The 21,070-nt window shown below is 52.6% G+C and overlaps 1 protein-coding gene across 1 annotated transcript; it reads left to right on the top strand.

Moving 5' to 3' along the window:
• The first annotated feature begins 3,073 nt into the window (after nt 1–3,073).
• On the top strand, nt 3,074–13,995 carry PEBP1 (phosphatidylethanolamine binding protein 1). The gene is made up of 4 exons (XM_078884992.1): nt 3,074–3,307; nt 9,699–9,808; nt 12,253–12,353; nt 13,752–13,995. Exons 1-4 carry the CDS (start codon nt 3,173–3,175, stop codon nt 13,973–13,975), a joined length of 570 nt encoding a protein of 189 aa, XP_078741118.1. The 5' UTR covers nt 3,074–3,172; the 3' UTR covers nt 13,976–13,995.
• The last annotated feature ends 7,075 nt before the right edge of the window (nt 13,996–21,070 follow it).

The following is a 21,070-nucleotide window of genomic DNA, read 5'->3' as shown; positions in this document are numbered from 1 at the left end:
GCAAAAAATATATTGGTTGTGTGTGTCTCTGTGTGTGTGTGGCTGTGTGTGTGTCTGTGTGTGTGTGTGGCTGTGTGTGTGTGGCTGTGTGTGTGTGGCTGTGTGTGTGTGTGTGTCTGTGTGAGTGTGTCTGTGAGTGTGTCTGTCTGTGTGTGTGTCTCTCTGTGTGTGTCTGCGTGTGTGTCTGTATGTGTGTGTCTGTCTGTGTGTGTGTCTCTGTGTGTCTCTGTGTGTGTCTGTGTGTGTGTCTCTGTGAGTGTGTGTGTGTCTGTGTGTGTGTCTGTCTGTGTGTCTGTGTGTGTGTCTGTGTGTGTCTGTGCGTGTGTCTGCGTGTGTGCATGTGTGGGGAGCGGTGGGTGTAGTGGTTAGCGCTACGCTGCGCTACGAACCCGGCGACCCGAGTTCGATTCCCGCTCACGGCCCACACCAGTGACGATTATCTGAACCGGTCCCGGGCCTCCCCTAGGTCGACTCAGCCTCAAATGGTTCGGTGTGCAAACATCGCTAGCACTGGGGAGACAAAGGCGGCCGGGCGTGGTGCTGGCCACCCACCCCCTCGTGTGCCGTGCCGGCCTTCATAGGTGCTCGCTAACAGCACTTGCCCCTACAGTCTGTTAAGGCTACACGGGGGATCTTTGTCTTTGGAGCAGCTAAAATGCAGCAAGTTTGTTCAGTCGGGGGTACAGCTGGTGGTGCATCAGCCACTCATCTCAGTCAACCCATGGCACCTGCAGGGTCTGTCACGTGACCTCATCCTGGTGTACCTAGCCTGGTACAGCAGTACAACCCGTGGCACCTGCAGGGTCTGTCACGTGACCTCATCCTGGTGTACCTAACTTGGCACAGCAACACAACCCATTGCACCTGCAGGGTCTGTCACGTGACCTCCTCCTCCTGCACCTAGCCTGGTACAGCAGTCAACCCGTGGCACCTGCAGGGTCTGTCACGTGACCTCATCCTGGTGTACCTAGCCTGGCACAGCAGTACAACCCATGGCACCTGCTGGGTCTGTCACGTGACCTCATCCTGGTGTACCTAGCCTGGCACAGCGGCACAACCCAAGGCACCTGCTGGGTCTGTCACGTGACCTCATCCTGGTGTACCTAGCCTGGCACAGCAGTACAACCCATGGCACCTGCTGGGTCTGTCACGTGACCTCATCCTGGTGTACCTAGCCTGGCACAGCAGTACAACCCATGGCACCTGCTGGGTCTGTCACGTGACCTCATCCTGGTGTACCTAGCCTGGCACAGCAGTCAACCCATGGCACCTGCAGGGTCCGTCACGTGACCTCATCCTGGTGTACCTAGCCTGGCACAGCAGCACAACCCATGGCACCTGCAGGGTCTGTCACGTGACCTCCTCCTGGTATACCTAGCCTGGCACAGCAGTACAACCCATGGCACCTGCAGGGTCTGTCACGTGACCTCATCCTGGTGTACCTAGCCTGGCACAGCAGTACAACCCATGGCACCTACTGGGTCTGTCACGTGACCTCATCCTGGTGCACCTAGCCTGGCACAGCAGTCAACCCATGGCACCTGCAGGGTCCGTCACGTGACCTCATCCTGGTGTACCTAGCCTGGCACAGCAGCACAACCCATGGCACCTGCAGGGTCTGTCACGTGACCTCCTCCTGGTATACCTAGCCTGGCACAGCAGTACAACCCATGGCACCTGCAGGGTCTGTCACGTGACCTCATCCTGGTGTACCTAGCCTGGCACAGCAGTACAACCCATGGCACCTGCTGGGTCTGTCACGTGACCTCATCCTGGTGTACCTAGCCTGGCACAGCGGCACAACCCAAGGCACCTTCTGGGTCTGTCACGTGACCTCATCCTGGTGTACCTAGCCTGGCACAGCAGTACAACCCATGGCACCTGCTGGGTCTGTCACGTGACCTCCTCCTGGTGTACCTAGCCTGGTACAGCAGTACAACCCGTGGCACCTGCAGGGTCTGTCACGTGACCTCCTCCTGGTGTACCTAGCCTGGCACAGCAGTACAACCCATGGCACCTGCAGGGTCTGTCACGTGACCTCATCCTGGTGTACCTAGCCTGGCACAGCAGCACAACCCATGGCACCTGCAGGGTCTGTCACGTGACCTCCTCCTGGTGTACCTAGCCTGGTACAGCAGTACAACCCGTGGCACCTGCAGGGTCTGTCACGTGACCTCCTCCTCGTGCACCTAGCCTGGCACAACAGCACTACCCATGGCACCTGCTGGGTCTGTCCCATGACTTAATGCACCTAGCCTGGCACAGCAGTCAACCTATGGCACCTGCTGGGTCTGTCCCATGACTTAATGCACCTAGCCTGGCACAGCAGCACAACCCATGGCACCTGCAGGGTCTGTCACGTGACCTCCTCCTGGTGCACCTAGCCTGGCACCGTGGTTGAGTGGCCACCACCACAACCACCACAAACTACTACCACCACCTCATCACGCTACGCGGTGACGTCACCACGTCCACTCCGCCTCTTGACCATGCTACGCGCTGACGTCACCACGTCCACCCCCACCCCCTGACAACTCTACGCGTTGACGTCACCACGTCCACCGCCAGCCCCTGACAACTCTACGCGTTGACGTCACCACGTCCACCGCCACCCCCTGACAACTCTACGCGTTGACGTCACCACGTCCACCCCCACCCCATGACAACTCTACGCGTTGACGTCACCACGTCCACCCCCACCCCATGACAACTCTACGCGCTGACGTCACCACGTCCACCCCCACCTCTGTCAACACTACGCGTTGACGTCACCACGTCTACCCCCACCCCCTGACAACTCTACGCGTTGACGTCACCACGTCCACCCCCACCCCTGTCAACTCTACGCGTAGACGTCACCACGTCCACCCCCACCCCCTACCAACTCTACGCGTTGACGTCACCACGTCACCCCTACTCTGTCAACTCTACGCGTTGACGTCACCAGATCCACCCCCACCGCCTGTCAACTCTACGCGTTGACGTCACCATGTCCACCCCCTGACAACTCTACGCGTTGACGTCATCACGTCCACCCAACTGCCTGACAACGCTACGCGTTGACGTCACCGCGCCGAGTTTCCACTGCGACGAATCCTCTGCAGTGCACCACTCTCTCTCACCCCCTCTCGTGTGTGTCGTGCCAGGCTAGGTGCACCACCCAACCACCAAGATGCCCGTGGACGTGAGCGCGTGGAGCGGGGAGCTCGCTCTGCACGAGGTGGAAGAGCAGCCCGCGGCTCCCCTGCGCGTCGCCTACGGCCCCGTGGAGATCGACTCCCTCGGCGCCGAGCTCACACCCACCCAGGTGAGAGAGGGTGGGGGGCGGCCGGGTGACCCAGGCAAGGAGGGGGGGCCCGTAGGCGACTAGGCCGCGACTAGGCCTTGGCGCTGAGCTCACACCCACCCAGGTGAGAGGGGTGGGGGGCGGCCGTGCGACTCAGGCAAGGAAGGGGGGCCCGTAGGCGACTAGGCCGCGACTAGGACTTTGGCGCCGAGCTCACACCCACCCAGGTGAGAGGGGTGGGGGGCGGCCGGGCGACTCAGGCAAGGAGGGGGGGCCCGTAGGCGACTAGGCCGCGACTAGGCCTTTGGCGCCGAGCTCACACCCACCCAGGTGAGAGGGGTGGGGGGCGGCCGGGCGACTCAGGCAAGGAGGGGGGGCCCGTTGGCGACTAGGCCTCGGTGCTGAGCTCACACCCACCCAGGTGAGAGGGTGGGGGGCGGCCGGGCGACTCAGGCAAGGAGGGGGGGCCCGTGGGCGACTAGGCCGCGACTAGGCCTCGGCGTTGAGCTCACACCCACCCAGGTGAGAGGGGTGGGGGGCGGCCGGGCGACTCAGGCAAGGAGGGGGGGCCCGTGGGCGACTAGGCCGCGACTAGGCCTCGGCGTTGAGCTCACCCCCACCCAGGTGAGAGAGGGGGGGACGCGGCCGGGCGACTCAGGCAAGGAGGGGGGGCCTGTGGCCGACTAGGCCTCGACGGCTCTTTTAATTATTTGTTTTATTCTTGGTAAAGTCACGTAGACAGAAAACTAAAAATAAAGTAATAAAAAATTATAAATTTTAAATAATAAAAGCAAAAAACCACAATAAAAATACATTTGTTTTGACTTTGCAAGGGTTAGAGTAAAATCCGATGCGCTGTAAAGTTCTTTTATTTTATTGTTTTATTATTTTATTATTCCCCTTCTACGTGATGATGACTTTATCGAAAGAAACAAGAATATGAATCCCTGCAGTCACGAAAGAAGCTTTAAATCAAAACTCGTTTATTAACGAGCGTTCGTAAGTCGGGGTGCTCGTAAGTAGGGGAGTTCGTAGGTCGAGGGCTATTTTTAGACTGGGCGATGGAGCCGGAAACCCCCCCCACCCACGTCCAGTGTTCGTAAGTCGGGGTGTTCGTAAGTCGGGGTGTTCGTAAGTCGGGGGGTTCGTAAGTCGGGGGGTTCGTAAGTCGGGGTGTTCGTAAGTCGGGGTGTTTGTAAGTCGGGGTGTTCGTAAGTCGGGGTGTTCGTAAGTCGGGGTGTTCGTAAGTCGGGGTGTTCGTAAGTCGGGGTGTTCGTAAGTCGGGGTGTTCGTAAGTCGGGGTGTTCGTAAGTCGGGGTGTTCGTAAGTCGGGGTGTTTGTAAGTCGGGGTGTTTGTAAGTCGGGGTGTTTGTAAGTCGGGGTGTTTGTAAGTCGGGGTGTTTGTAAGTCGGGGTGTTTGTAAGTCGGGGTGTTTGTAAGTCGGGGTGTTTGTAAGTCGGGGTGTTTGTAAGTCGGGGTGTTTGTAAGTCGGGGTGTTTGTAAGTCGGGGTGTTTGTAAGTCGGGGTGTTTGTAAGTCGGGGTGTTTGTAAGTCGGGGTGTTCGTAAGTCGGGGTGTTCGTAAGTCGGGGTGTTCGTAAGTCGGGGTGTTTGTAAGTCGGGGTGTTTGTAAGTCGGGGTGTTCGTAAGTCGGGGTGTACGTAAGGTGGGGTCTTTGTAAGCTTGTGTGTTCGTAAGTCGGGGTGTTTGTAAGTTGGGGTGTTCGTAAGCTGGGGTGTATGCAAGCTGGGTGTGTTCGTAAGTCGAGGACGTCAATCTCCTATGTGGGGGGCGTTGTGCCAGGCTAGGTACACCGACTGTGACAGCTCTGTGTGTGTGCCAGGCTAGGTGCACCGACTGTGATAGCTGTGTGTGTGTGTGTAGGACAGACTGACTGTACTGAGACGTGGTGGTTGTGGTGGTTATGGTGGTGGTGGTGATTGTTGGTGGTGGTGGTTGTTGTGGTTGTAGTGGTGGTGGTTGTTGTGGTGGTGGTTGTAGTAGTAGTGGTGGTGGTGGTTGTAGTGGTAGTGGTTGTAGTGGTGGTGGTGGTGGTTGTAGTGGTAGTGGTTGTAGTGGTGGTGGTTGTAGTGGTGGTGGTTGTAGTGGTGATGGTTGTAGTGGTGGTGGTTGTAGTAGTAGTGGTGGTGGTGGTTGTAGTGGTAGTGGTTGTAGTGGTGGTGGTGGTGGTTGTAGTGGTGGTTGTTGTGGTTATAGTGGTGGTGGTTGTAGTGGTGGTGGTTGTAGTGGTGGTGGTGGTGGTTGTAGTGGTGGTGGTTGTAGTGGTGGTGGTTGTAGTGGTGGTGGTTGTAGTAGTAGTGGTGGTGGTGGTTGTAGTGGTAGTAGTTGTGGTGGTAGTGGTGGTGGTTGTTGTGGTTATAGTGGTGGTTGTAGTGGTGGTGGTTGTTGTTGTTGTGGTAGTTGTAGTGGTAGTGGTGGTGGTAGTAGTGGTGGTGGTTGTAGTGGTGGTGGTTGTAGTAGTGGTGGTGGTTGTAGTGGTGGTGGTTGTAGTTGTGGTGGTTGTAGTGGTGGTGGTTGTAGTGGTGGTGGTTGTAGTGGTGGTGGTTGTAGTGGTGGTGGTTGTAGTGGTGGTGGTTGTAGTAGTGGTGGTGGTTGTAGTGGTGGTTGTAGTGGTGGTGGTTGTAGTGGTGGTGGTGGTTGTGGTGGTGGTTGTAGTGGTGGTGGTTGTAGTGGTGGTGGTTGTAGTGGTGGTGGTTGTAGTGGTGGTGGTTGTAGTAGTGGTGGTGGTTGTAGTGGTGGTGGTTGTAGTGGTTGTGGTTGTAGTAGTGGTGGTGGTTGTAGTGGTGGTGGTTGTAGTGGTGGTGGTTGTAGTGGTGGTGGTTGTAGTGGTGGTGGTTGTAGTGGTGGTGGTTGTAGTGGTGGTGGTTGTAGTGGTGGTGGTTGTTGTGGTGGTGGTTGTAGTGGTGGTGGTTGTAGTGGTGGTGGTTGTTGTGGTGGTGGTTGTAGTGGTGGTGGTTGTAGTGGTGGTGGTTGTAGTGGTGGTGGTGATTGTAGTAGTTGTGGTGGTTGTAGTGGTGGTGGTGATTGTAGTGGTGGTGGTGATTGTAGTGGTGGTGGTGATTGTAGTGGTGGTGGTGATTGTAGTAGTGGTGGTGATTGTAGTAGTGGTGGTGATTGTAGTAGTGGTGGTGATTGTAGTAGTTGTGGTGGTTGTAGTAGTGGTGGTGATTGTAGTAGTGGTGGTGGTTGTAGTAGTTGTGGTGGTTGTAGTAGTGGTGGTGATTGTAGTAGTGGTGGTGGTTGTAGTAGTGGTGGTGATTGTAGTAGTTGTGGTGGTTGTAGTAGTGGTGGTGATTGTAGTAGTGGTGGTGATTGTAGTAGTGGTGGTGATTGTAGTAGTGGTGGTGGTTGTAGTAGTTGTGGTGGTTGTAGTAGTTGTGGTGGTTGTAGTAGTGGTGGTGGTTGTAGTAGTGGTGGTGGTTGTAGTAGTGGTGGTGGTTGTAGTTGTGGTGGTTGTAGTGGTGGTGGTTGTAGTGGTGGTGGTTGTAGTGGTGGTGGTTGTTGTGGTGGTGGTTGTAGTGGTGGTGGTTGTAGTGGTGGTGGTTGTAGTGGTGGTGGTGGTTGTGGTGGTGGTTGTAGTGGTGGTGGTTGTAGTGGTGGTGGTTGTAGTGGTGGTGGTTGTAGTGGTGGTGGTTGTAGTAGTGGTGGTGGTTGTAGTGGTGGTGGTTGTAGTGGTGGTGGTTGTAGTGGTGGTGGTTGTAGTGGTGGTGGTTGTAGTGGTGGTGGTGGTTGTAGTGGTGGTGGTTGTAGTGGTGGTGGTTGTAGTGGTGGTGGTTGTAGTGGTGGTGGTGGTTGTAGTGGTGGTGGTTGTTGTGGTGGTGGTTGTAGTGGTGGTGGTTGTAGTGGTGGTGGTTGTAGTGGTGGTGGTTGTTGTGGTGGTGGTTGTAGTGGTGGTGGTTGTAGTAGTTGTGGTGGTTGTAGTAGTGGTGGTGATTGTAGTAGTGGTGGTGGTTGTAGTAGTGGTGGTGGTTGTAGTAGTTGTGGTGGTTGTAGTAGTTGTGGTGGTTGTAGTAGTGGTGGTGATTGTAGTAGTTGTGGTGGTTGTAGTAGTTGTGGTGATTGTAGTAGTGGTGGTGGTTGTAGTAGTGGTGGTGGTTGTAGTAGTGGTGGTGATTGTAGTAGTGGTGGTGGTTGTAGTAGTTGTGGTGGTTGTAGTAGTTGTGGTGGTTGTAGTAGTGGTGGTGATTGTAGTAGTTGTGGTGGTTGTAGTAGTTGTGGTGATTGTAGTAGTGGTGGTGGTTGTAGTAGTTGTGGTGATTGTAGTAGTGGTGGTGATTGTAGTAGTGGTAGTGGTTGTAGTAGTTGTGGTGGTTGTAGTAGTTGTGGTGATTGTAGTAGTTGTGGTGGTTGTAGTAGTGGTGGTGATTGTAGTAGTGGTAGTGGTTGTAGTAGTGGTGGTGGTTGTAGTAGTGGTGGTGATTGTAGTAGTGGTGGTGATTGTAGTAGTTGTGGTGGTTGTAGTAGTTGTGGTGGTTGTAGTAGTTGTGGTGGTTGTAGTAGTTGTGGTGGTTGTAGTAGTGGTGGTGATTGTAGTAGTGGTAGTGGTTGTAGTAGTTGTGGTGGTTGTAGTAGTGGTGGTGGTTGTAGTAGTTGTGGTGATTGTAGTAGTGGTGGTGATTGTAGTAGTGGTGGTGATTGTAGTAGTGGTAGTGGTTGTAGTAGTTGTGGTGGTTGTAGTAGTGGTGGTGATTGTAGTAGTGGTAGTGGTTGTAGTAGTGGTGGTGGTTGTAGTAGTGGTGGTGATTGTAGTAGTGGTGGTGATTGTAGTAGTGGTAGTGGTTGTAGTAGTTGTGGTGGTTGTAGTAGTGGTGGTGGTTGTAGTAGTTGTGGTGATTGTAGTAGTGGTAGTGGTTGTAGTAGTTGTGGTGGTTGTAGTAGTTGTGGTGGTTGTAGTAGTGGTGGTGATTGTAGTAGTGGTGGTGGTTGTAGTAGTTGTGGTGGTTGTAGTAGTGGTGGTGGTTGTAGTAGTGGTAGTGGTTGTAGTAGTTGTGGTGGTTGTAGTAGTTGTGGTGGTTGTAGTAGTGGTGGTGATTGTAGTAGTGGTGGTGGTTGTAGTAGTTGTGGTGGTTGTAGTAGTGGTGGTGGTTGTAGTAGTGGTGGTGGTTGTAGTAGTGGTGGTAGTGGTGGTTGTAGTTGTGGTGGTTGTAGTGGTGGTGGTTGTAGTGGTGGTGGTTGTAGTGGTGGTGGTTGTTGTGGTGGTGGTTGTAGTGGTGGTGGTTGTAGTGGTGGTGGTTGTAGTGGTGGTGGTTGTAGTGGTGGTGGTTGTTGTGGTGGTGGTTGTAGTGGTGGTGGTTGTAGTGGTGGTGGTTGTAGTGGTGGTGGTTGTAGTGGTGGTGGTTGTTGTGGTGGTGGTTGTAGTGGTGGTGGTTGTAGTGGTGGTGGTTGTAGTGGTGGTGGTTGTAGTGGTGGTGGTTGTAGTGGTGGTGGTTGTAGTGGTGGTGGTTGTAGTGGTGGTGGTTGTAGTGGTGGTGGTTGTAGTGGTGGTGGTTGTAGTGGTGGTGGTTGTAGTGGTGGTGGTTGTAGTGGTGGTGGTTGTAGTGGTGGTGGTTGTAGTGGTGGTGGTTGTAGTGGTGGTGGTTGTTGTGGTGGTGGTTGTAGTGGTGGTGGTTGTAGTGGTGGTGGTTGTAGTGGTGGTGGTTGTAGTGGTGGTGGTTGTAGTGGTGGTGGTTGTTGTGGTGGTGGTTGTAGTGGTGGTGGTTGTAGTAGTGGTGGTGGTTGTAGTGGTGGTTGTAGTGGTGGTGGTTGTAGTGGTGGTTGTAGTAGTGGTGGTGGTTGTAGTGGTGGTGATTGTAGTAGTTGTGGTGGTTGTAGTAGTGGTGGTGATTGTAGTAGTGGTGGTGGTTGTAGTAGTTGTGGTGGTTGTAGTAGTGGTGGTGGTTGTAGTAGTGGTGGTGATTGTAGTAGTTGTGGTGGTTGTAGTAGTGGTGGTGATTGTAGTAGTGGTGGTGGTTGTAGTAGTTGTGGTGGTTGTAGTAGTGGTGGTTGTTGTGGTTGTTGTGGTAGTGGTTGTAGTGGTGGTGGTTGTAGTGGTGGTGGTTGTTGTGGTTGTTGTGGTTGTAGTGGTTGTAGTGGTGGTGGTGGTGGTTGTAGTAGTGGTGGTTGTAGTAGTTGTGGTGGTGGGTGTGGTGGTGGTGATGATGGTTGTGGTGATGGTTGTGGTATTAGTTGTGGTGGTTGTAGTTGTGGTGGTTGGAGTTGTAGTAGTAGTTGTAGTTGTGGTGGTTGTAGTTGTGGTGGTTGGAGTTGTAGTAGTAGTTGTAGTTGTGGTGGTTGTTGTGGTGGTGGTTGGAGTTGTAGTAGTAGTTGTAGTTGTGGTGGTTGTAGTTGTGGTGGTTGGAGTTGTAGTAGTAGTTGTAGTTGTGGTGGTTGTTGTGGTGGTTGTTGTTGTTGTAGGTGAAGGACAAGCCGACTGTTGTGGAGTGGGAGGCCTGTGACCCCCAGGGTCTCTACACAATCATTCTGACCGACCCTGACGCGCCCAGCCGGGCCAAGCCCAAGTTCAGGTAAACAGCATCATCATCAGCAGCATCATCATCATCAGCAGCATCATCATCAGCAGCATCATCATCAGTAGCAGCATTATCATCATCAGCAGCAGCATCATCAGCAGCATCAGCAGCATCCTCAGCAGCAGCATCATCAGTAGCAACATCATCATCATCATCATCAGCAGTAGCATCATCAGCATCATCATCATCATCATCAGCAGCAACATCATCAGTAGCAACATCATCATCATCATCAGCAGCAACATCATCATCAGCAGCATCATCAGCAGCAACATCATCAGTAGCAACATCATCAGCAGCAGCAGCATCAGCAGTGTCACCATCAGCATCATCATCAGCGTCATCATCAGCAGCATCATCATCAGCATCATCATCAGCAGCATCATCAGCATCATCATCAGCATCATCATCAGTATCATCATCAGCAGTATCATCAGCATCATCATCAGCATCATCATCATCAGCATCATCATCAGCAGCATCATCAGCATCATCAGCATCATCATCAGCATCATCATCAGCATCATCATCAGCATCATCATCAGTATCATCATCAGCAGCAATATCAGTATCATCATGGTGGTGATGATGGTGATGGTGGTGATGGTGGTGATGGTGGTGGTGATGGTGGCGATGGTGGTGATAGTGGTGATGATGGTGGTGGTGGTGATAGTGGCGATGGTGGCGATGGTGGTGATGGTGGTGATGGTGGTGGTGATGGTGGTGATAGTGGTGATGATGGTGGTGGTGGTGGTGATGGTGGCGATGGTGGTGATGGTAGTGGTGATGGTGGCGATGGTGGTGATAGTGGCGATGGTGGTGATGGTGGCGATGGTGGCGATGGTGGTGATAGTGGCGATGGTGGTGATGGTGGTGATGGTGGCGATGGTGGCGATGGTGGTGGTGATAGTGGCGATGGTGGCGATGGTGGTGATAGTGGTGATGGTGGTGATGGTGGTGATAGTGGCGATGGTGGCGATGGTGGTGATGGTGGTGATGGTGGTGGTGATGGTGGTGATAGTGGTGATGATGGTGGTGGTGGTGGTGATGGTGGCGATGGTGGCGATGGTGGCGATGGTGGTGATGGTAGTGGTGATGGTGGCGATGGTGGTGATAGTGGCGATGGTGGTGATGGTGGCGATGGTGGCGATGGTGGCGATAGTGGCGATGGTGGTGATGGTGGTGATAGTGGCGATGGTGGTGGTGGTAGTGGTGATGTAGTAAACATGATGGTGGCGATGGTGGTGATGATGGTGATGGTGGTGATGGTGATGATGGTGGTGTAGTGAACATCGCTAGCACTGGGAGAGACAAAGGCGGCCGGGCGTGGTGCTGGCCACCCACCCCCTCGTGTGCCGTGCCGGCCTTCATAGGTGCTCGCTAACAGCACTTGCCCCTACAGTCTGTTAAGGCTACACGGGGGATCTTTGTCTTTTGTGTGTGTGTCTGTGTGTGTGTGTGTGTCTGTGTGTTTAATTCGTAGTTTAGTGGTGGTTAATTGAAGGTGGAGGGGTTACCAGCGCCTCGCACCCGTCCAGAGCCCCCGTTTAGCCACTGTGGTGGTCACGGACGCCATGAGGGGAGAGGCCAAGGGGCATTGGCCCTCCCCCCACAGCACTGCCCACGACAGTGTTGCCCGTCCGGCACCGCGACGAGGTAGGAGGTTGTTTTGCCGGTCAGCCACCGCATGCCTAAACAGCTTTTGTTCGGCCGGATCGAGGGGGCTAAACGGGCGCGGCACGGGCTAGAGAGGAGATGGAGTGACGTGGTACAGGAGGACGTGGAGCTGAGTGGACTTGCCGATGACTGGTACCAGCGGTGTCAAGATCGGCCTCTGTGGAGGAGGCTCGTGAAGGACGCTACTGGGCAGTTGGAGGCAGTCGCCCTCCAACAACAACGGAGGGCGGAGGAGCGACGCTCACAACAACGAGCGGAGCGCCGGGTGGCTAAAGCACAGCGAGTTGGCACAGTAGGGGGCACAGGTGGTGCATCAGCCAGTCATCTCGGTCATCTCGGTCAGTCGACCCGTGACACCTGCTGGGTCTGCCCCGTGACCTCCTGCCAGCGGGCGTTCGACACTTCACGTGGCAGCCTCAAGGTGCACTTGGCCTGGCACAAGCGTCGTGGTGACGTCACCGCCACTTAGTGGCGAATGGCGGTTGTTGTCTGTGTGTGTGTCTGTGTGTGTGTCTGTGTGTGTGTGTCTGTGTGTCTGTGTGTGTGTGTCTGTGTGTGTGTGTGTGTCTGTGTGTGTGTGTGTCTGTGTGTGTGTGTCTGTGTGTGTGTGTGTGTGTCTGTGTGTGTGTGTCTGTGTGTGTGTGTGTGTCTGTGTGTGTGTGTGTCTGTGTGTGTGTGTGTCTGTGTGTGTGTGTGTCTGTGTGTGTGTGTGTCTGTGTGTCTGTGTGAGTGTGTGTGTGTCTGTGTGTGTGTGTGTGTAGGGAGTGGCACCACTACCTGGTGGTGAACGTGCCAGGTAACGATGTTGCCCGCGGCGACGTCCTGTCGGAGTACGTGGGCTCAGGACCCCCTCAGGGCACAGGTACACAGACTCACACCACCACCACAGACTCACACACACAGACTCACACACACAGACTCACACACACACACAGACACACACAGTGACACACAGACACACACACAGACACACAGACACACACACAGAGACTCACACACACACAGACTCACACCACCACCACAGACTCACACACTCAGACTCACACACACAGACACACACACACACACACAGACTCACACACACACAGACTCACACCACCACCACTCACAGACTCACACACACACACAGACACACACACACACAGACACACACAGTGACACACAGACACACACACACAGACTCACACACACACAGACTCACACCACCACCACTCACAGACTCACACACACACACAGACACACACAGTGACACAGACACACACACACAGACTCACACTCACCCCACCCCCTCTCCCCCCAGGCCTACACCGCTACGTGTGGCTAGTCTACGTGCAGCCTGCCTTGGGCCCCATCTCCCTCACCACACACTCACACTCACCACTCACAGACTCACACTCACCACAGACTCACACAGAGACACACAGACACTCACAGACACACACAGACTCACACAGACTCACACAGACACACACACACAGACACACACACACACACAGACACTCACACACAACACAGACACACACAGACACTCACACCACTCACCACACCACCACTCAGACTCACACACACACAGACTCACCACTCACACCATCACCCCCACCCCCCCTCTCTCCCCAGGCCTACACCGCTACGTGTGGCTAGTCTACGTGCAGCCTGCCGGCTCCATCTCCCTCACCACAGACTCACACTCACCACTCACAGACTAACACTCACCACAGACTCACACAGAGACACACAGACACTCACAGACACTCACAGACACACACAGACACACACAGACACACACACACAGACACACACACAGACACACACACAGACACACACACAGACACACACTCACACAGACACTCACACAGACACTCACACAGACACACACACACAGACACTCACACCACACCACCACTCATACACTCACACACACACAGACTCACCACTCACCCCACCCACCCCCTCTCCCCCCAGGCCTACACCGCTACGTGTGGCTAGTCTACCTGCAGCCTGCCTTGGGCCCCATCTCCCTGACCACAGACTCACACCACAGACACACACTCACACTCATCACACACTCACAGTCACACAGACACACACAGACACACACACACAGATATATACACACACACACACAGACATACACACACAGACACACACACACAGACTCACACAGACACACACACACAGACACAACACACACACAGACACTCACACCACTCACAGATTCACCACTCACCACAGACTCACCACCCCCCCCCTCTCTCCCCAGGCCTACACCGCTACGTGTGGCTAGTCTACCTGCAGCCTGCCTCGGGCCCCATCTCCCCCTCGGCTCCCCGTCTCAGCGACCGCTCCTGCGAGGGGCGGCCGCTCTTCTCCGCTCGACGCTTCCGCTCCGACCTCGGACTCGGGACGCCCTGCGCCGGCTCCTGCTACCAGGCTCAGTGGGACGCGTACGTGCCCACGCTCTACAAGCAGCTGTCTGGGTCGTGAGGTGGTGGTGAGGTGGTGGGGTGGTGGTGGTGGTGGTGGGGAGGTGGTGGTGAGGTGGTGAGGTGGTGGTGGTGGTGGTGGTGGTGAGGTGGTGGTGGTGGTGGTGATGTGGTGGGGTGGGGTGGTGGGACGTCTACGTGCCCACGCTGTACAAACAGCTGTCCGGGTCGTGAGGGTGGTGGTGGTGGTGGTGGTGGGGTGGTGGGGGTGGTGAGGTGGTGGTGGGGTGGTGGTGGGGTGGTGGTGGTGGGGTGGTGGTGGGGGTGGAGGTGGTGGTGGTGAGGTGGTGGTGGTGGGGTGGTAGTGGTGGGGTGGTGGTGGTGGGGTGGTGGTGGTGGTGGGGTGGTGGTTGTGGGGTGGTGGTGGTGGTGGTGGTTGTGGGGTGGTGGTAGTGGTGGTGGTGGTGGTGGTTGTGGGGTGGTGGTGGTGGTGGTGGTTGTGGGGTGGTGGTAGTGGTGGTGGTGGTGGTTGTGGGGTGATGGTGATGGTGGTGGTGGTTGTGGGGTGGTGGTGGTGGTGGTGGGGTGGTGGTGGGGTGGTTGTGGTGGTTGTGGGGTGGTGGTGGTGGTGGTGGTGGTTGTGGGGTGGTGGTGGTTGTGGTGGTTGTGGGGTGGTGGTGGTGGTGGTGGTGGTTGTGGTGGTTGTGGGGTGGTGGTGGTGGTGGTGGTTGTGGGGTGGTGGTGGTGGTGGTGGTGGTGGGGTGGTGGTGGTGGTGGTTGTGGTGGTTGTGGGGTGGTGGTGGTGGTGGTGGTTGTGGGGTGGTGGTGGTGGTGGTGGGGTGGTGGTGGTGGTGGTTGTGGTGGTTGTGGGGTGGTGGTGGTGGTGGTGGTGGGGTGGTGGTGGTGGTGGTGGTGGGGTGGTGGTGGTGGTGGTTGTGGTGGTTGTGGGGTGGTGGTGGTGGTGGTGGTTGTGGGGTGGTGGTGGTGGTGGTGGTGGGGTGGTGGTGGTGGTGGTGGTGGTTGTGGGGTGGTGGTGGTGGTGGTGGTTGTGGGGTGGTGGTGGTGGTGGTGGTGGTGGTGGGGTGGTGGTGGTGGTGGTTGTGGTGGTTGTGGGGTGGTGGTGGTGGTGGTGGTTGTGGGGTGGTGGTGGTGGTGGTGGTGGTGGGGTGGTGGTGGTGGGGTGGTGGTGGTGGTGGTGGTGGTGGGGTGGTGGTGGTGGTGGTGGTGGTTGTGGGGTGGTGGTGGTGGTGGTGGTGGTGGTTGTGGGGTGGTGGTGGTGGTGGTGGTGGTGGGGTGGTGGTGGTGGTGGTTGTGGTGGGGTGGTGGTGGTGGTGGTTGTGGTGGTTGTGGGGTGGTGGTGGTGGTGGTGGTTGTGGGGTGGTGGTGGTGGTGGTGGTGGTTGTGGGGTGGTGGTGGTGGTGGTGGTGGGATGCGTACGTGCCCACGCTGTACAAGCAGCTGTCTGGGTCGTGTGTGTGGTGTGTGTAGTACATAGACACTGCTGCTACTCACAGCACTTGCCCCTACAGCCCTGCTAGAGGCTACCTGGGGTGGCCTTATCTGTTGTGTGTGGTGTGTGTAGTACATAGACACTGCTGCTACTCACAGCACTTGCCCCTACAGCCCTGCTAGAGGCTACCTGGGGTGGCCTTATCTGTTGTGTGTGGTGTGTGTAGTACATAGACACTGCTGCTACTCACAGCACTTGCCCCTACAGCCCTGCTAGAGGCTACCTGGGGTGGCCTTATCTGTTGTGTGTGGTGTGTGTAGTACATAGACACTTCTGCTACTAACAGCACTTGCCCCTACAGCCCTGCTAGAGGCTACCTGGGGGAGCTTTGTCTGTGCGTGGTGTGTGTAGTACATAGACACTGCTGCTACTAACAGCACTTGCCCCTACAGCCCTGCTAGAGGCTACCTGGGGGAGCTTTGTCTGTGTGCGGTGTGTGTAGTACATAGACACTTCTGCTACTAACAGCACTTGCCCCTACAGCCCTGCTAGAGGCTACCTGGGGGAGCTTTGTCTGTGCGTGGTGTGTGTAGTACATAGACACTGCTGCTACTAACAGCACTTGCCCCTACAGCCCTGCTAGAGGCTACCTGGGGGTAGCTTTGTCTGTGTGTGGTGTGTGTAGTACATAGACACTGCTGCTGCTACTAACAGCACTTGCCCCTACAGCTTTGCTAGAGGCTACCTGGGGGATCTTTGTCCCCTTTCCTCATGTGTGATGAACATTGAATTAAACATCTTACCTATGAAAGGATTTTTTTTGTCTTTCTGTGTGTGTCTTGCCTGTTTGTGTCTGCCTGTGTGTGTGCCTGTGTGTGTGCCTGTGTGTGTGCCTGTGTGTGTGTCTGTGTGTGTGTGTGTCTGCCTGTTGGTGATGGGTGATGGGGCAGTTGTGGAGAGAGTGGAGAGTTTCCCATACAGTGAGGGAAAAAAGTATTTGATCCCCTGCTGATGTTGTACGTTGACCCACTGACAAAGAAATGATCAGTCTATAATTGTGATGGTAGGTTTATTTGAACAGTGAGAGACAGAATAACAACAGCAAAATCCAGCCTTGTGTAGGTCTACAATCTTGTCCCTGACATCCTTGGAGAGCTCTTTGGTCTTGGCCATGGTGCAGAGTTTGGAATCTGATTGATTGATTGCTTCTGTGAACAGGTGTGTTTTATACAGGTAACGAGCTGAGATTAGGAGCACACTCACCTGTACACTCACCTACAGTGAGGGTAAAAAAGTATTTCATCCCCTGCTGATTTTTCTACGTTTGCCCACTGACAAAGAAATGGTCAGTCTATAATTGTAATGGTGGGTTTATTTGAACAGTGAGAGACACAATAACAACAGCAAAAATCCAGAAAAACGCATGGCAAAAATGTTATAAATTGATTTGCATTTTAATGAGGAAAATAAGTATTTGAGCCCCTCTCAATCGGAAAGAATTCTGGCTCCCCAGGTGTCTTTTATACAGGTAACGAGCTGAGATTATGAGCACACTCTTAAAGGGAGTGATCCTAATCTCAGCTTGTTACCTGTATAAAAGACACCTGTTCGCAGAAGCAATCAATCAGATTGAAAACTCTCCACCATGGCCAAGACCAAAGAGCTCTTCAAAGATGTTAGGGACAAGATTGTAGACCTACACAAGGCTGGATTGGGCTACAAGACAATCCAGAAAAACGCATGTCAAAAATGTTATAAATTGATTTGCATTTTAATGAGGAAAATAAGTATTTGAGCCCCTCTCAATCGGAAAGATTTCTGGCTCCCAGGTGTCTTTTATACAGGCAACGAGCTGAGATTAGAAGCACACTCTTAAAGGGAGTGCTCCTAATCTCAGCTCGTTACCTGTATAAAAGACACCTGTTCACAGAAGCAATCAATCAATCAGATTCCAAACTCTCCACCATGGCTAAGACCAAAGAGCTCTTCAAAGATGTTAGGGACAAGATTGTAGACCTACACAAGGCTGGATTGGGCTACAAGACAATCCAGAAAAACGCATGGCAAAAATCTTATAAATTGATTTGCATTTTAATGAGGAAAATAAGTATTTGAGCCCCTCTCAATCGGAAAGATTTCTGGCTCCCAGGTGTCTTTTATACAGGTAACGAGCTGAGATTAGAAGCACACTCTTAAAGGGAGTGCTCCTAATCTCAGCTTGTTACCTGTATAAAAGACACCTGTTCGCAGAAGCAATCAATCAGATTGAAAACTCTCCACCATGGCCAAGACCAAAGATCTCTGCAAGGATGTCAGGGACAAGATTGTAGACCTACACAAGGCTGGATTGGGCTACAAGACAAAATCCAGAAAAACGCATGTCAAAAATGTTATAAATTGATTTGCATTTTAATGAGGAAAATAAGTATTTGAGCCCCTCTCAATCGGAAAGAATTCTGGCTCCCCAGGTGTCTTTTATACAGCTAACGAGCTGAGATTAGAAGCACACTCTTAAAGGGAGTGATCCTAATCTCAGCTTGTTACCTGTATAAAAGACACCTGTTCACAGAAGCAATCAATCAGATTGAAAACTCTCCACCATGGCCAAGACCAAAGAGCTCTTCAAAGATGTTAGGGACAAGATTGTAGACCTACACAAGGCTGGATTGGGCTACAAGACAATCCAGAAAAACGCATGTCAAAAATGTTATAAATTGATTTGCATTTTAATGAGGAAAATAAGTATTTGACCCCCTCTCAATCGGAAAGAATTCTGGCTCCCCAGGTGTCTTTTATACAGCTAACGAGCTGAGATTATGAGCACACTCTTAAAGGGAGTGATCCTAATCTCAGCTTGTTACCTGTATAAAAGACACCTGTTCGCAGAAGCAATCAATCAGATTGAAAACTCTCTACCATGGCCAAGACCAAAGAGCTCTGCAAGGATGTCAGGGACAAGATTGTAGACCTACACAAGGCTGGGATGGGCTACAAGACCATCGCCACGCAGTTTGGTGAGAAGGTGACATAAATATTTTATTATGTTTTATTCTTTCGGTAAAGTCACGTAGAAGGGAAGTAATAAAATAATAAAAATAAAACGTAATAAAATAAATATTTTATTACATAAAATAAATATTTTATTATGTTTTATTCTTTCGGTAAAGTCACGTAGAAGGGAAGTAATAAAATAATAAAAATAAAACAATAAAATAATTATTTTATTATGTTTTATTGTATTACTTCCCTTCTACGTGACTTTACCGAAAGAACCAAGAAGATGAATCCCTGCAGTCACGAAAGCTTTAAATCGAAATTTAAGGTGACAACAGTCGGTGCGATTATTCGCAAATGGAAGAAACACAAAAGAACTGTCAATCTCCCTCGGCCTGGGGCTCCGTGCAAGATCTCACCTCGTGGAGTTGCAATGATCGTGAGAACGGTGGGGAATCAGGCCAGAACTACACGGGCGGATCTTGTCAATGATCTCAAGGCAGCTGGGACCATAGCAGAGATGTGGACTCGAGTCATGTGACTTGGACTCGAGTCAGACTCGAGTCATGAATTTGATGACTTGCGACTCGACTTGGACTTGCATAACAATGACTTTGTCCCACCTATGAGATGTGGACTCGAGTCATGTGACTTGGACTCGAGTCAGACTCGAGTCATGAATTTGATGACTTGCGACTCGACTTGGACTTGCATAACAATGACTTTGTCCCACCTATGAGATGTGGACTCGAGTCATGTGACTTGGACTCGAGTCAGACTCGAGTCATGAATTTGATGACTTGCGACTCGACTTGGACTTGCATAACAATGACTTTGTCCCACCTCTGGACCATAGTCACCAAGAAAACACTTGGTAACACACTACGCCGTGAACGACTGAAATCCTGCAGCACCCGCAAGGTCCCCCTGCTCAAGAAAGCACACATACATGCCCGTCTGAAGTTTGCCAATGAACATCTGAATGATTCAGAGGACAACTGGGTGAAAGTGTTGTGGTCAGATGAGACCAAAATGGAGCTCTTTGGCATCAACTCAACTCGCCGTGTTTGGAGGAGGAGGAGGAGGAATGCTGCCCATGACCCCAAGAACACCATCCCCACCGTCAAACACGGAGGTGGAAACATTACGCTTTGGGAGGTGTTTTTCTGCTAAGGGGACAGGACAACTTCACCGCAATCAAAGGGACGATGGACGGGGCCATGTACCGTCAAATCTTAGGGTGAGAACCTCCTTCCCTCAGCCAGGGCATTGAAAATGGGTCGTGGATGGGTATTCCAGCATGACAATGACCCAAAACACACACGGCCAAGGCAACAAAGGAGTGGCTCAAGAAGAAGCACATTAAGGTCCTGGAGTGGCCTAGCCAGTCTACAGACCTTAATCCCATAGATAGCGAAACACTATTTTAAAATCCTTTATATTAAGTTCACTCGCTTGCTTGCGCGCTTACGACCGTGCAAATCTTTCGGTCGTTTTTTAACCTACTTCCCGTGATCCAATCGAGCTGACATTTTGCTACACAGACTCGTTGTGCGTGACAATTTATTTTCGTGAAAAAATTTTTTTCCTAAATTTTTCCACTTTTTAGGAATATTTTCATATTTAATTTAAAATACCAATGTGATAAAAATGAAACTCTTACTCAAGAAAGACAGAAATGATTAATAAAATAAAACCGATGCCACGCATATAAAGGATTTATAGTGAAAAACTTTGTTTTGACGGGTTAATTGTTCCACGATATTATTTCACCCACGTGGCTTTACCGAAAGAACCAGCGAGGTTGGATCGATGCAGTCACGAAATCTAGAATGGAGGCAGAGGCTGACACTGCTGTAGCACATGCTGAGGTCAATCCTGAACAGCGTGCATCAGATAATTGGTTTTTTACCCTTCTATCTGGCAACAAAACTGACACCTTTTTTACAAGGAGTCATGTTTGCATAGACCACAATACATGCAGCCATAATGCAAACAAAAAACACAACTCTGATAATGTATGCACTGTCCTTGAAGTTGATTGGTCCACACCCGAGACAGCTTTCCTTAGAGCCTAGTCTCACATGGTCCTTGAAGTTGATTGGTCCACACCCGAGACAGCTTTCCTTAGAGCCTAGTCTCACATGGTCCTTGAAGTTGATTGGTCCACACTCGAGACAGCTTTCCTTAGAGCCTAGTCTCGCATGGTCCTTGAAGTTGATTGGTCCACACCCGAGACAGCTTTCCTTAGAGCCTAGTCTCACATGGTCCTTGAAGTTGATTGGTCCACACCCGAGACAGCTTTCCTTAGAGCCTAGTCTCACATGGTCCTTGAAGTTGATTGGTCCACACCCGAGACAGCTTTCCTTAGAGCCTAGTCTCACATGGTCCTTGAAGTTGATTGGTCCACACCCGAGACAGCTTTCCTTAGAGCCTAGTCTCACATGGTCCTTGAAGTTGATTGGTCCACACCCGAGACAGCTTTCCTTAGAGCCTAGTCTCACATGGTCCTTGAAGTTGATTGGTCCACACCCGAGACAGCTTTCCTTAGAGCCTAGTCTCACATGGTCCTTGAAGTTGATTGGTCCACACCCGAGACAGCTTTCCTTAGAGCCTAGTCTCACATGGTCCTTGAAGTTGATTGGTCCACACCCGAGACAGCTTTCCTTAGAGCCTAGTCTCACATGGTCCTTGAAGTTGATTGGTCCACAC

Source organism: Lampetra fluviatilis, unplaced genomic scaffold (genome assembly GCF_964198595.1).
Source record: "Lampetra fluviatilis unplaced genomic scaffold, kcLamFluv1.1 SCAFFOLD_815, whole genome shotgun sequence".
Classification (NCBI taxonomy): Eukaryota; Metazoa; Chordata; class Hyperoartia; order Petromyzontiformes; family Petromyzontidae; genus Lampetra; species Lampetra fluviatilis.
Note: the sequence above shows the minus strand (reverse complement) of the source record. Positions and strands in the feature narration are given on the sequence as shown.

Coding starts and splice junctions, on each gene's coding strand:
- PEBP1 (XM_078884992.1), top strand. CDS start 3,173: ATGCCCGTGGACGTGAGCGCGTGGAGCGGGGAGCTCGCTCTGCACGAG. Junction 3,308..9,698: donor CCGAGCTCACACCCACCCAG/GTGAGAGAGGGT, acceptor TTGTTGTTGTAG/GTGAAGGACAAGCCGACTGT. Junction 12,354..13,751: donor AGGACCCCCTCAGGGCACAG/GTACACAGACTC, acceptor CTCTCTCCCCAG/GCCTACACCGCTACGTGTGG.